This window comes from Sinocyclocheilus rhinocerous, unplaced genomic scaffold (genome assembly GCF_001515625.1).
Source record: "Sinocyclocheilus rhinocerous isolate Xijiao unplaced genomic scaffold, SAMN03320098_v1.1 scaffold303, whole genome shotgun sequence".
NCBI classification, from domain to species: Eukaryota; Metazoa; Chordata; class Actinopteri; order Cypriniformes; family Cyprinidae; genus Sinocyclocheilus; species Sinocyclocheilus rhinocerous.
In genome coordinates, this window is record NW_015656152.1 from 1,616,361 (window position 1) to 1,631,135 (window position 14,775).

At 32.2% G+C, this 14,775-nt stretch overlaps 1 protein-coding gene across 2 annotated transcripts in view; it reads left to right on the forward strand.

The window, feature by feature from the left end:
- Positions 1–5,600, forward strand: part of cpsf2 (cleavage and polyadenylation specific factor 2) — a 15,209-nt gene extending 9,609 nt beyond the window's left edge. For both annotated transcript variants that reach the window (XM_016526797.1, XM_016526796.1), the window contains exons 12-15: positions 1,712–1,937; positions 3,015–3,326; positions 4,655–4,789; positions 5,281–5,600. In XM_016526797.1, the coding sequence (XP_016382283.1) occupies positions 1,712–1,937; positions 3,015–3,326; positions 4,655–4,789; positions 5,281–5,373 (766 nt within the window). In that variant the 3' untranslated portion in view covers positions 5,374–5,600. The remainder of the gene's footprint in view (positions 1–1,711; positions 1,938–3,014; positions 3,327–4,654; positions 4,790–5,280) is intronic.
- The last annotated feature ends 9,175 nt before the right edge of the window (positions 5,601–14,775 follow it).

A 14,775-nucleotide genomic window follows, 5' to 3' on the forward strand; every position in this document is an offset into this window, starting at 1 on the left:
AATATTATATATTTTATATATGTTTTTTACAAAATACTAAAGTTAAAATAAAAAAATATATATTAAAAATTTTTTAATTTAAGTTAAAGTTTTTATTTTATTTTGTTGAATATGCTAAAATAAAAAGGTTCCTAAATTCACAAACACTTGAAGCACAAGAAATGGAAAGTAGCACATTGAATTAAACATGAAATTTTGAAGTAGAAAGACTAAAAATAGTATTTTCTTGTCAAATATACTCCAATAATCTTTCTTTTATTTACAACTTCAAAAAATATTTTTTTTACAATGTATATATAATTAGTATTTTTTATTTTGCACAAGATGCTTAAGTTAAAATAAAAGATTTAGAATATAAAACAGGCAACAACCCTACGTTTAATTTCTTTAAATGTATTAAAACTAGTGATAGTTTTGAATAAATATTAGCAAATTTGTGTGCTATGGCAGTGTTCAAGATTTATTCTCTTTTTTTTGTACATTGCTAAAATTAAAATAAAAAAAAATATTTGTATTTTAAAATACAAAAAACATTTCATTTGTTTAAATGTTTTTAAGAGGATTAATTGTATTAGAAAGCAGTGTTTAGGATGTGTCTTCCTTATATGTGGCCTGCAGGTGGCGCTCACCCTGTAGTCTGAGAGATTGTCACAAATCAGCATTTGGTAAAAATGTGTCACGCCTTTACTAAGATGTAGCATCATTTATCACGTATCCTACAGTCAGTTAAAAATACCCAGGTTTCTCCCAAACACACTCAGATGACAGTGTTTGCCAATATGCTGCTGTCAGTTTTAACAGAATAATTAGCACTTCTGCCTAATAACCCTCCATCCGTCTCTAATGAATTGCTCTTCTGTGGTTTGTGTGTTTGTTTGCTGAACTGAGAGATAATGTGAGTGATTCTAATCTCCAGTGGTGAGAAAATGTTTTAAAACATTTGAGATTTGAGCTCAATTTAATGCTGATACATTTGCCAGCATTTTACAATGATCATTTTTATCAATTTTAAAGCTTAAGTATTTAAAAAAAAAAAAAAAAAAAAATATATATATATATATATATATATATAATTACCTCAAACATCAGAATGAAAATGATAATATTTCAGAAAGAAAATTGACATTTCAGCATGTCAACACAAAATATCTGCTAACATTTACTATTTTTCATGATTTATAGTATAAATGAAATGTATGCATAATTATTATATTATAAAATGTAATAATTAAAATAAGATGTCAGAGCTTTTCAGGTTCCTACCATTTTTAAAAACCTCATCAAATAAGAGGTACAAAAAGTTTTTTGATTACTTTGTAAGGTTAAACAATATATCGTGTCATTCTACAGGTATTGAATCTTATAATATTATAATTAAATATTGTAATTATAAAATGTTATATGTTTTTATTATCATAACAATATACAAATGATTTTAAATTAATGAATGTGAAAAAAATCTCATTGATATTTTGGTTAAAAAAAAAAACATGAAATTTACAGTGTTTACTCTAGGTTTGAATCTAAAAATGTGAAATACTTTTATTTTATTATTGAGTAATCATACTGTGATTAGTCAAATTCATCTCTGTCAGTGTTGTGATATATGTATACTTTTTTTTTTCTAATGATATTGTTGTATTGTTTGGTCATACTTTTATGGCAGACTGACCCAGATATGGCATATTGATGCATCTGTTGTGTCCCTCAGAGCTCGAGTCACGTACATCGATTATGAAGGCCGTTCTGACGGCGACTCCATTAAGAAGATCATAAACCAGATGAAACCCAGACAGCTAATCATCGTTCACGGGCCGCCTGAGGCCAGTCAGGACCTGGCCGAGTCCTGCAAGGCCTTCAGCGGGAAAGACATCAAAGTTTACAAGCCAAAACTGCAGGAGACGGTGGACGCCACCAGCGAGACCCACATTTACCAGGTAATAATTCTATCTGTCACACAGAACCTGAAATTAAACAATTATATGTATTTCAACAACTTTTATATATATTATAATTATATATATTTCAACAACTTTGAGAAACACTAAGAATACTTAAATATTGCTGTTTATTTGTTGTTTTGTTACATATCATTCCTCTCTGTGTTCATTTAGTGAAAAAAAAATTATGAAAACTTGTTTTTATAATTTTAAACCACTTTTTATTGTATTTTATTCCTATTGCTTAAATTTTTTATTCACCATTTTTATCACCTTTTTGCTTTGCAATTTTTTTTCTATTTTATTTTTTATTTTAATGGTGTAACAAATATTTTTTTTTAAATATAAATATTCTGTTTAGTCTCAATTAATATTGGGTAAAAAAAAAAGAATTTTACAAATATATTTTAAAAAATTAGCAAAATTTATTTTCCGTTGGGATGAATAAAGTATCTATCATCATAATCATGTTGTTAAAAACAGACACATTTTTAATAAAAAATCATTAAAATGACCAAAACGCATAAAAAAAATCTTAAAACTTTAACTAAAGTTGAAAAAATAAAATATAACAATAAAATCTAATTCAAAATATCAACAAAAACTATAAACTTAAACTTATTTTATTTCGGCTAGTCACCAAGGCAACATTTCTCTTTTTTTTTTAAGTTTGTTAAAGTATGACTAAAATGAAATAAGCTAAAACTAATAAATAAAAAATAAGCAATACTACATAGACATATTAAAAAGAATAAACAAAAAAAAACGTAAACATTTCTAAAACTTTAACTCAAAATAAAGTGAAAACAAAATATATATATAAAAATAAAATATATTTTTGTGAATGTTTTGCAGTGTGACATGCTAAACTCCATCTTACTGCTCAATATATAAATATTAAGATATTAAATATTTCACTAAAGTTTCTGGGAGCATTGAGTTGTGAATGTTTCAAAACAGCATCATTTATCATGATATGATTCTCTTTAAATATCATTTTATCTTTGACATTACACAAAGTGTCCAGTCTTCTGAAATGTTCACAGACTGATGAAGCTGTAAATGTGTCTGTAGGTCAGACTGAAGGACTCGTTGGTCAGTTCGCTGCAGTTCTGTAAAGCCAAAGACACAGAGCTGGCCTGGATCGATGGCGTTCTGGACATGCGGGTGGAGAAAGTGGACACGGGTGTCGTCCCAGAGATGGGAGACGCCAAAGAGGAGACGGAGGACGGAGAGCCAGCCGTGGACGTCACGCCGGACCTGACGACTGAGCCCAGCGCCGCGGCTAACCAGCAGACCATGAAGACTCTGTTTGGAGAAGACGACAGGGAGATTTCAGAGGAGAGCGACGTCATTCCCACGCTGGAGCCGCTGCCTGCTCATGAGGTGAGAGCACAAACAAAAACCATTTTTGTTGCTTGAAAAAAAATATAAACGTTAACTTTAATAAAATATACAAATATATACTACTTTTTTTTTTTTATATAACTTTATTTCAGCTAGTTTCCAAATGACATTGCTCATTTTCGTTAAGTTGATGTACTAAAACTACTGAAACTAAAAAATATATAGACATCTTTAAAAAAATAAAATAAAAAATAAAAAAACAAGATTACTAAACTAAATACTAACTAAAATTAAAGTGAAAATATAAAAATAAAATTCTAAATATTTACAAAAACTATCAACTTAATCATAATGTAATTATAATATATTACAATATAATAGAATTTCATTTCAGCTAGTTCCCAAGGCAACATTTCTCATTTTCGCTTAATTTAAGTTATAACAAAATAGCTATAACTAAACTAAAAGTAATAAATAAAAATTAATAACTATTATAAAATTACAAAAAAATAATAATAATAAAGACAAAAACACAACAAAATTGCTAAAACTTTAAAATTGAAAACAGAAAATATTAAAATAAAATCTAATTCAAATTATTAACAAAAATCCTGATCTTAAACTAATTGTTTTTCAGCTAGTTGCCAAGGCAACATTTTTCCTTTTCATTTAAGTTAAAGTACTAAAATAATTAAAACTAAATAAAGTAAGACTAATAAATAAAAATTAACAACTACTATATAGACACATTTAAAAAATAATAATAGTAGCAATGACAAAAACACAAACATTTCTAAAACTTTAACAAAAATTTAAATGAAAACAGAAAATATAGGAATAAAATGTAATTCAGAATATCAGCATAAACTTAAACTTATTTATTAAATTATTAATACTACTATATAGGCATATTTTATTTTACATTTATATAATACTTAATATTATTAATTACACACACACATCACACCAGTATATATATATATATATATATATATAAACTAATAAAAATCACAAAACAACAAAATAAAATTACAATTAAATTGAAAACAGAAAATATAAAAATAAAATCTAATTTTAAATATTGAACAAAAATATCAATGATATTGAAATAACACTAGATTTATGGCTTGTTGGTTAGAGAATGCAATTCTGCTGTAATGCAGTCTTGCAGAGAGAATAGAGGAGAATATATGTGCAAAGAAGAGAGTGAGTTACAATGTAAATTAGGATCAAATGAGCTCATGATGAAGGTTGAAATAAAGCTCTATATTCTACAGCTGATCACCAGAGAAAAGACATTGGAATAGATCTGCACTGAACAGATGAACATATAAGGTGTTTTGTTGAGCATGCATGGTTCTCCTCAGGTCCCGGGTCATCAGTCTGTGTTCATCAACGAGCCTCGCCTGTCGGACTTTAAGCAGGTTCTGCTGCGTGAAGGGATCCAGGCCGAGTTTGTGGGCGGAGTTCTGGTGTGTAATAATCTGGTGGCTGTCAGGAGGGTGAGTGGAATCAGATTAAGCCGCACAGTATGGAAATCATCTCTCATGAATATTTGATCAGTGGCCGGCACATTATGAGCCATACAATCAGGATGTGTTCTCAGTTTGTGTTGCAAAAAACAAATCTGGATCCAGCGACTCTGGAGACGTTTACGTTCGTTTTAAAGACGTTTATGCAGTGATCTGTACACATTTTTTAATTGAAAAGTCAAATGTGAATAATATAGTAATGTATCTATAACCTGCAGCTTTTTAAGCACATGTGCAGCTTGTTGCATCTTGTCATGCTACATACATGCACACAAAGTAAATCTGTCCAGTGAGTTCTTGCTAAGCTGTCAGTGCAAGCATCATTGGCGTTGTCTCGTATTCATGGAAAATACAACACTTGCCTACTGTATCCCACAATGCAATGCTTCTGAACACCTCACTGCGCTGCTGTACAACACTGACCTCACTGACCCCTCTCTCTCTCTCTCTCTCTCTCTCAGACGGAAGCGGGCCGCATCTGTCTGGAAGGCTGCCATTGTGATGACTACTACAGGATTCGTGAGCTGTTGTATCAGCAGTATGCTGTAGTTTAACGGATCTCAATCAGCTCCAGCCCCTCCTTTCATTTCCTTTCCTTTTTGTAGGTTTTGAGTTGTGTATATTTTATTATTGTTTCCCCCCACGTTTACACGGCAGACATTCTCTCTGAAAGTGACCCAAAGTGAGAGAGCGTCTGTCTGGACTGAAGAAGAATCGATGCTACAATCTTTTTGTTCTGAACTGCTGGATGCAAAGAAATGTTTAAGACTTTTTTTAATCCCTCAGATAAATTTTCATAATGAAGCGTCGTGTCTGTGTGGGTTTGTGCATATATTCTACAGCTGATCACCAGAGAAAAGACATTGGAATAGATCTGCACTGAACAGATGAACATATAAGGTGTTTTGTTGAGCATGCATGGTTCTCCTCAGGTCCCGGGTCATCAGTCTGTGTTCATCAACGAGCCTCGCCTGTCGGACTTTAAGCTCATTATGCAACATGCTAGTATTTCATTCTGAACATATTCTTCGAGCTCTGCATTTTATACATGTGTGTTCCCTAGAAATCCGACCAGTGACCTTTAACACTCAACCCTATGAGGATGCTGGGATAATAATAGTTCTTTCTAACACGCTACACAAACAAGACACCATAAATAATTTTTATTCTCATATTAACTGCCCTGTTGTCCTGCGTGTAGTCTTTGAGCTCGTGACAAATCCACGTCATGCCCTCTTTCCTTGACCTGAATAACTGATCCAGGGTCAAAGCTTCCTGCGATATTCATAAATATTTCCAGCACGGCTGATCCTGAGTCAGCAATTTGGACGCACGATCTGCCAGCACAGCAAACATTATGGCCCAGATACGTTTATTCTCATCTCTATACAAAACATTCAGCAATAATATGGGATTAGTCACTTCTTTTGTCAGTTTTCACTTTCTCTACTACTTCAAAATTGGTGGTTTTGTGTTTCTTAGTGTCTTCCACAAAGCACAGAATCCTTTAAACCCAAGATGATCTATATCTATTTAGAAGAGTGTCTCCTGAATCATAAGAAAAACAGCCCTAGATTGTATTTCCTCTTCCATCAAGCTCCAGCTCGTCACAGTTGACCGGGCATCTGTTGAACCTAGATTCATCTGTCAGACTCCCAGATGGTGGAGTGTGACCCATCAGGCCAGAGAAGATGCTTCCACTGACCCACGGTCCTCCCGGTCGAGCTGTACACCTTTCCTGACTGACACTTGGCACTGTGCTCTCAATTCATGAAGGTATGAAAATGAAGCACTTTACAGGACCCTTCTTGTGCTGAAATTGAGCATAAAGGTCATTTGGAAATGTGTATGTTGAAAATAAGAATGCTGATTATATGCGATGCACTTCCGTTTTTAGCTCTGTGTATGTATAACCTACTGCTCATTTTATTGACAGCAGCAGCACTTCAATCTCTTTAAAATTGTTAAAATTGCAAAAATCTGTGTAATTTTCACACTATAACCCAGCTAACAGGGAATGTTCTCAGAACGTTCTGTCAAGGTTCTCTCAAAGTTATTATCAAATGTTCCTTCAGTAACATTCATGGAACGTTTTTCTGGTCTTAATAATGTTTGAAAATCATTAGCATAAAATGTTATCTATACATTTCTTGGAACTTTTTTTTTTTTTAAATCCTATAGTTGGACATTCATTTTAAGTTTTTCTTAAGTACATTAATACATGTTTCAGAATGTTCTGATGACGTTTAAAAGTAACTTTATAAAACGTATAGTTCCGGTCCTTGATTCTGATTGGTTGAGCCAAGTTCAAAGCTGTTGTAAATTACTCTACAAACATATACCTTTGTTTGCATTTGTGTGTTGCTCGGCAACCACTTTGTTGGAACCACAAGCGTTTCTGAGGAACTACATTGTTTTGACGGAAGAATAATGTTTTTATTAATATCATTGCACTTTACTTGCTCTGTTTTATTTTGTGAAACCTTACTACATATATGAAATAACCGTTTTATAAAAGCAATAAACCCCCTGAAGCCGTGGTTTACAGTGAATTTATAACAGCTAAGGGGGTTGTAACAACACCCCGTAGCTGTTATAAATTCACTGTAAACCACGGCTTCTTGGAGCTTATTGCTTTATTTCCATAATGTTTGCAAAACATTAGCACAAAAACGTTATTTATACATTGTTTATGAAATGTTTTTTCTGAAAAGTTTTAGTTGGACATTCGTCAAACCTTTTTAAACTGTTCTTTAAATGTTATCACGTGTTTCACAATGTTCAGAGAACATTTAAAGTAACGTTCCCATAATGTTTGCAAAATGTTAGCACAAAAACGTTATCTGTACATCATTCATGGAAAGTTTTTTTTTTTTATGTTTTAGTTGAACATTCGTTATTACTTACTACTTTTTTCAGAACGTTCAGAGAACAATTAACACTAACGTTCCCATAATGTTTGCAAAATGATAAACGTTTGCAAATCATTCACACAAAATCATCATTTATACATCGTTCATGGAACGTTTTTCTGAAACCATTTAGTTGGACATAAATCAAACCTTTTTCAAACATTTTTTTTAATGTTATCACTACTTGTTTCACAATGTTCAGAAAACATTTAAAAGTAATGTTCCCATAATGTTTGCAAAACGTTAGAACAAAAATGTTATCAATACATCATTCATGGACAGTTTTTCCTGAAACGTTTTAGTTGGACATTTGTCAAACGTTTTTTTAAACATTATTACTTACTACTTGTTTCAGAACGTTCATATGACTGTTAAAAATAACATTCCCATAATGTTTGCAAAACATTTACACAAAAACGTTTTGTCTATAGTTTATGGAACACTTCTTTTATGAAACGTTTTAGTTGGACATTCGTCAAATGTTCTAAACATTATTGCTTACTAGTTTCAGAACGTTGCCATAATGTTTGCAAAATGATGAAATGGAACGTTCCCTTAATGTTTTCTCTAACATTAGCATAACAGAGAAAAAAAGTTTTCAAAACGTTTAAAACACTGGACTTTTTGAACGTTCACAAATAACTCAATTGGAACTTTGTTAGCTGGGAAGAGATAGACGTTCAGGAGCGCAGTTGAGCGGACTAAGTGACGGTCTGCACCTTTTCCTCTGTTGCATAATAGTTTTATACTCTAGAGATGTTTGAATGTAAAGAGTTCATGTGAACGCCGTCCTCGTGTTTTATGTCCCCCAGAGTAAGTCAACTCCAGTAATCCTCTCTGTGAAAGAGTTGAAGAGATTTAGAAAAGGCGAGCGCGATTCCTCGCTAAAGTGGAGCATGATTCCAGCTCCACCTCTCTGCTTTTCATTTTGATAAGTGACAGGGACCAGCAGAAATGTCCATCAGCTAATCCTCTTAGCGTTCATAATGCTGACTCTGCTTTAATGGACCTGACAGCTGAGCTGTAGACCAGACCGGCCAGAAATGGACCGTTGTGTTCCTGGAGCACAGAGTTCAGCCGTTCATCCTCAGCGGAGGCGAGATGGCAACAAAAGCGCTGTACTAAAGCTAAAACCTACCTAGACAGCATTTTAAGACATCATCTCCCTGTACGACAGCTGTTTAGTAAGATATATTCCTCCTTTTAACCAAAATCTGAGACCGTCCTGCTGAAAATAACCATAGAAACCATCACAGAATAATGGGAATTGTATTGGTTTTAATGGAAACTGTAATGGTCCCTACTGGTAATTGGTCACCTTCTATTGGTGGCTTGTTAAAACCACCAAATCCTAATATATCCCAAAACACACTACAGGAAACCATTTTTAATGGTTTTAATGCTTGTAATGTTTGTAATGGTATTTGTAGTGGAATTTCTGTGATGGTTTCTATTGTTTTTTTATATCCTTCACTGTATTGAGAAAAAACATCCAAGATGGATGGCATTTTGATTATAAAATTGTTCCCAAAAAGTGAAATTTTATCAGTATTTATGTGTGCTATACTGTATATTTATATGGTTATCAATGTGAGTATCATGTTATTAGCTTAGCCACATGCTAATCACAACACAGTGGGACTGACTTCTAATTGAATTTGAATTCAATTGAAAGTTTGTTTTATTGAATTTTGTTCAAATTTAACAGTTTAGAGAATGTGAACATAGAAAAAATAAATAAATAAATAACAAAGGTAATTTTTTGGCAGTTACATGAATTTGAAAATCATTTTTTCTTGTATTGTTTTCATAAGTTTCTTGTTTTGTGTTCTCATATTCAAAAGGGTTTCCAAGTACAGCTTAAGATCTGTTTTACAGAAAATAATATTTTTTTAGTGGACACTGAGTTCAAATGCCTTCAGTTTGCTGATGATCTGAGGGGGTCTACAACAGCATCTGTCTGACAATAGTTGCTAAGATACACTGTAAAAACAAAATCTGTGACATTTACGGTAAAATACCGGCAGCTGTGGTTGCCAGAACTTCACCGTAAAAAATATGGTAGCAGCATTTTAGGTTTTACAGATTTAACTTAAATTCACAATAAAATACCGTATTTCATTAACTGATGTAATGTTAATAAACCAACATACTGAAGTGTTAATATCTGTTTTGAACCATTGAAATGCACTGATAACCACATGGTGGTGATGAGAAAGTCACATGATGAACCAATCACAAACAGCTTTTCTACGAGCTGAGGAGGGTAGTTATTATATAGAAGGTGCACAGTGTCATTCACACAAACACTAAACCCCATCACGGTGACACACATGAAACTGAAATAATGCAATAAACATTAATTTAACAACATTAGATGTAAGATTAAACCCTAATGTACACATCTAATAAGAAAAAACAAAACATCAAATATGAAGTGTCATGCAGGGAATTCTGGGAGTGTCAATTTACAGTTTTTTTTATTGTAAATTATATAATGACTTTTTCTTTTTCACTTCCAAAAACCGTATTTTTAACAGTATTTTAGTGTAAAATTACATTAAATGTAATTACATTTATTCACCATATATAGTATGAAACTTACTGTTAACCAGTTAACAGGTTTTTACTGTAGCATTTTTACAGTCTTTTACTGTTAAAATCACAATCATTTTTTACAGTGTAGGATTGGATCAGTTGTTTGGTGCTTAGTTGGAATTGTTTGGCAATTTTCTTCACTTTGACTTGACAATATATGCAGAATGTTAAAACACCAGGTCAGTGTTATTTTGGTATCATATAGTACTCAATAGCATTAGATACTATAGTTTTTGTTAATATTTTGAATAATTATTTATTATTGATTATTTATTTAATATTTATTTATTCTTATATTGTAATTTGATATATTTATATATTGTAATTTTTTGTATTTTATTAAATTTTATTTTTTTCAAGTAGCAGACTTTTTTTTACGGTTTTAGTTTATAATGGCTCTGAAATGAATGTTATTTCACTGCACTCTCAGAAAAAAAAGGTACAAAAACCGTGAGTGGGACGGTACCCTTTCAAAAAGTACTAATATGTACCATTTATGTACTAATATGTACACTTTAGGTATTAATATGCATCTTTTAGGGTTAAATAAAGTACAAAAGTACATGCACCTTTTGAAGAGGTACCACCCTAGTGATAGCTTTTGTGCCTTTTTTTTCTGAGAGTGTTGATGTCTACATCTGCCTTAGATTTACATAGTCAATCAGTGAGATTTACTGCAAAATGAATCATAAACTAATACTATGTTTGAGGAGCTTATTCACAGTGGTTTGCACGCAACGATCGTAATAAATGATCTGTCAGCGATGACCTTTGATTGACAGCATTTAAAACCCCCGTTTTTACTTTAACAGTATTCATTTTTTCCAAACTGTGCAAAACGGTTCCTCATTAACTTGTCTTTTTCATCTTCAGTCGTGGTGCTCCTCTCAACAGTAATTGAAGCCGTAGTTTGGAGCCAACGAATGGCATCACTGTGTGTGGGATGTTTTAATGGTGGACCAGCTCAAATCTCCAATGATTTACCCACAATCCTTACCAAAACCATGCAGTATACTGTAGTTTTGGAAAAAGCTAGGGTTTCGCATTTTCTGCTTGCAAAAGTCACAGTGTTCTGGATGGTTGCTATGCAGTTGCTAAGGTCTTCTGAGTGCATGCTTGCCTTTGCAAACAGTTGTAACATTTGGATGGTTTGCGTTGGTCGGTGAGATTATAACTAATGATGTGTGAATGTGGGCAGCATAAGCTGCTAGTAAAGACACTAATCAAACCCTCCACTCGAGATTTCAACCACAGTCAGCAGAATGAAATCATGCTTGATTACATTATCCTCCTCTTTACAGCTAATCAGTGGGAGTATGGGACATGGTACCATGATAATACTATTTTTCCCCCCATTTATATTTAATAATTTAGACGTTTTATATATATATATATATATATATATATCCAAAGTGGCTTACAATTGTTCCCATTTTTGAAAAAAAATAAAAATAAAAACCTGGGTATTTTTGCAGTACATTATTAACAAATAAATGTTTGTGCATTATTGTTTCCAGTTCAGTGTTCTGATACTAACCCGTTAAAATCATAGTTAGTTAAATATGCATTGTGATAATATTCACCAAGTGCTTGAAATTGCAGATGATCGACTGAATGTTTGTTCCTGAGGTGATGGAGTTTGCAATATGCAGGAAAGTACAGAAATAGCTGTCACTTTCTGCAGGAAGAAGAACGAATGATGCCCTTTTCTATCAGTATTATACAACATGGGAACAGAGTGCATTGTAGGTAAGGTGACACTGTCATTTTTCTGCAAGAGAGAGATATGGCAGTGCAGATATTAGATAATATTCTATTAAAAAGAGGAGCAATAATGTAAAGTGCAAAACAATAAAAACCGCTCTCTGTGAATGTTGACTCTTGTTAAAACCATAGTATTTCCATTTATAATTGTACATGCACTAGACTATGTAGAAACAATTTTCACTCTGTAATTGTTTGTGAAATCTAAGAAATGGCAAGTAAATAATAAATTAGTAGTTTTAGAAGTCACAATGGTTATTCCGTTTCTTGAAGATGATGTACAACAAAATATTCAGCTGGCTAGAGAGTATTAAATTGTTTTTTAAATGCATTGCCATTCCCATAACATGAGATTTGCATTGTTTGCATAATACTGTGGGTTTTGCAATTGTCCTCAAACGCGCCCTCTAGCGGCGAAAATTACATATTGTGCCTTTAATGTTGCTTTTTTTTTGTCATTTTGTAGGTTGACAGTCAGATCTTATATGGAAAACAGTGGAAATTATGTTCTTGAAAACGTTTGTTTCACAGAATAATAATAATAATAATAATACGTTTTATATAGCGCCTTTCAAATACCCAAGGACGCTTTAAGGTAAATAACAGATAGTATACAACTTAATGAGGTAACACTTTACATTCCCACTGGTTAACTTTAGTTAATGCTTTAACTAACATTAACTAGCAATGAGCAATTCATTTGTTACAGTATTTAGTGTTAATTTTCAGTGTTAATTAATAAAAATACAAGTAATCATGTTAGCACAGGTTCGTTAAATAATATTACCATCTACAATTTTTTAAATATTACCATCTACAATTTTTTAATATTACCATCTACAATTTTAATAGTGTATTAGGAAATGAACTATGATAAATAAATGCTTTAGAAGGTATTTTCATGGTTAGTTCATGTTAACTAATGTGGTTAACAGTGTTATTTTAGTATCGTTGAGATACTATTATAATTTAATGTTAATTAATAAAAATACAAGTAATCATGTTAGCACAGGTCCGTTAAATAATATTACCATCTACAATTTTTTAATATTACCATCTACAATTTTAATAGTGTATTAGGAAATGAACTATGATAAATAAATGCTTTAGAAGGTATTTTCATGGTTAGTTCATGTTAACTAATGTGGTTAACAGTGTTATTTTAGTATCGTTGAGATACTATTATAATTTAATTTTTTAGTATTTTGAATTAGTTTTTATTTTTGAGTGTTCTGTTTTGTCATTTTATGTGTCATTTTAATTTTAGTTCAAGTTTTAGTAATTTTGTTGTGAGTTTTTGTTATTTTATTGATTATTGTTTTGTTTTAAATATGTATCTATAGATTTTAGTTATTTTAGTACATCAAGTTAAACTAAATGAAATTGAGAAATGTTTCCTTGGCAACTAGCTGAAATAAGTTTTTTATATATATATACAGTGGGTACGGAAAGTATTCAGACCCCCTTAAATTTTTCCCTTAGTGTTTATTTTATTATTATGCTTATTTTTTTATTTTTTTATTTATTTTTTTACTTTTTGTTTTAGTTAACTATAGTAATAACATACAAATAGGGCTCAATGTACTGTTAATATTATTTGAAGGAATTTCCAGGTGTTTTACCTGTAAAAATAAAAATTTTAATTTTTTTAATTTTAATTTTGAATATTACACTGCATTGTGTTGTGTTTTAAAGTTAACGGAAATGTCTGTAAAATGAATAGATAATGCCCTGGTAATGAGCTGCCAGTACTTTTTCTGTTATTTTACGTGTTTAATTCTTACAGTGAACCCTAGTATTTAACAAATAGAACCTCAATGTAACTTGTTACCAGTGATGACAGGATTTTCATTCAAATGAATAGGCAGCTGCAGTAAACCGAGTCTAGAAATGTCTGCATTACATAAACAGTCTAATTTTCATACTGGTCTTCTTCCTCCTCAGCTGAATGTGATGGTGAGCAGATGTGACTGAGAGGCCAGCGCTAAAGGTCAGTGTTTACCGGCCCGCAGGTTTGTAATCATTAGCGTCGGTGGGGAGATGTTTAACGTGTAATGAATCTGGCACAGGCCGCCGTCTTCCTCGGACATGCTTTATTCTGTGAACGTGTGCTCGTGTGCCATCCAAACAAACCCCACCACACCGCTGTGACTGCGGCTCGTGATTATGATGAATATTTTGTCTTCCTGCCAGTGATGCAAGAGCTTGTGGATGCATTCAATTTGGAGCGTACCGGTGGGACAGGAAGCCCTGCGTGTGTTTGCACTATCTGTGACATCAAAAACATGCCGGCATCTCATTATTTTCCAAGCTAAAATTGTTAAAAAATATTTTTTTACAGTATAATCACTGATGTAAAACATTCAGGTGCATTACAGGCATGAGTAAAGCCTGTGTCATATTTGATATACAAACTTCTAAGACCTGAAAATAATCAATACTACTAAAAAACTGTTGCACACAATCTACTCATGCCTTCTGTCCTCTGATTGATAGTTTGGACTTTTTTTTAGCAAGTAAAAGTTCTTAAACATCCACCTTCATATTGTGGTTCACGTGTCTTTCTGCTGCAAAATCTTTTCTGATTTTTATGAAAGAAGCGTAAGAATGACTTTGATATTGTTACCAATATTTCTAGATGAACACTTACTGGACTGAAGCAACTTAGGTTTGCTTGATTAT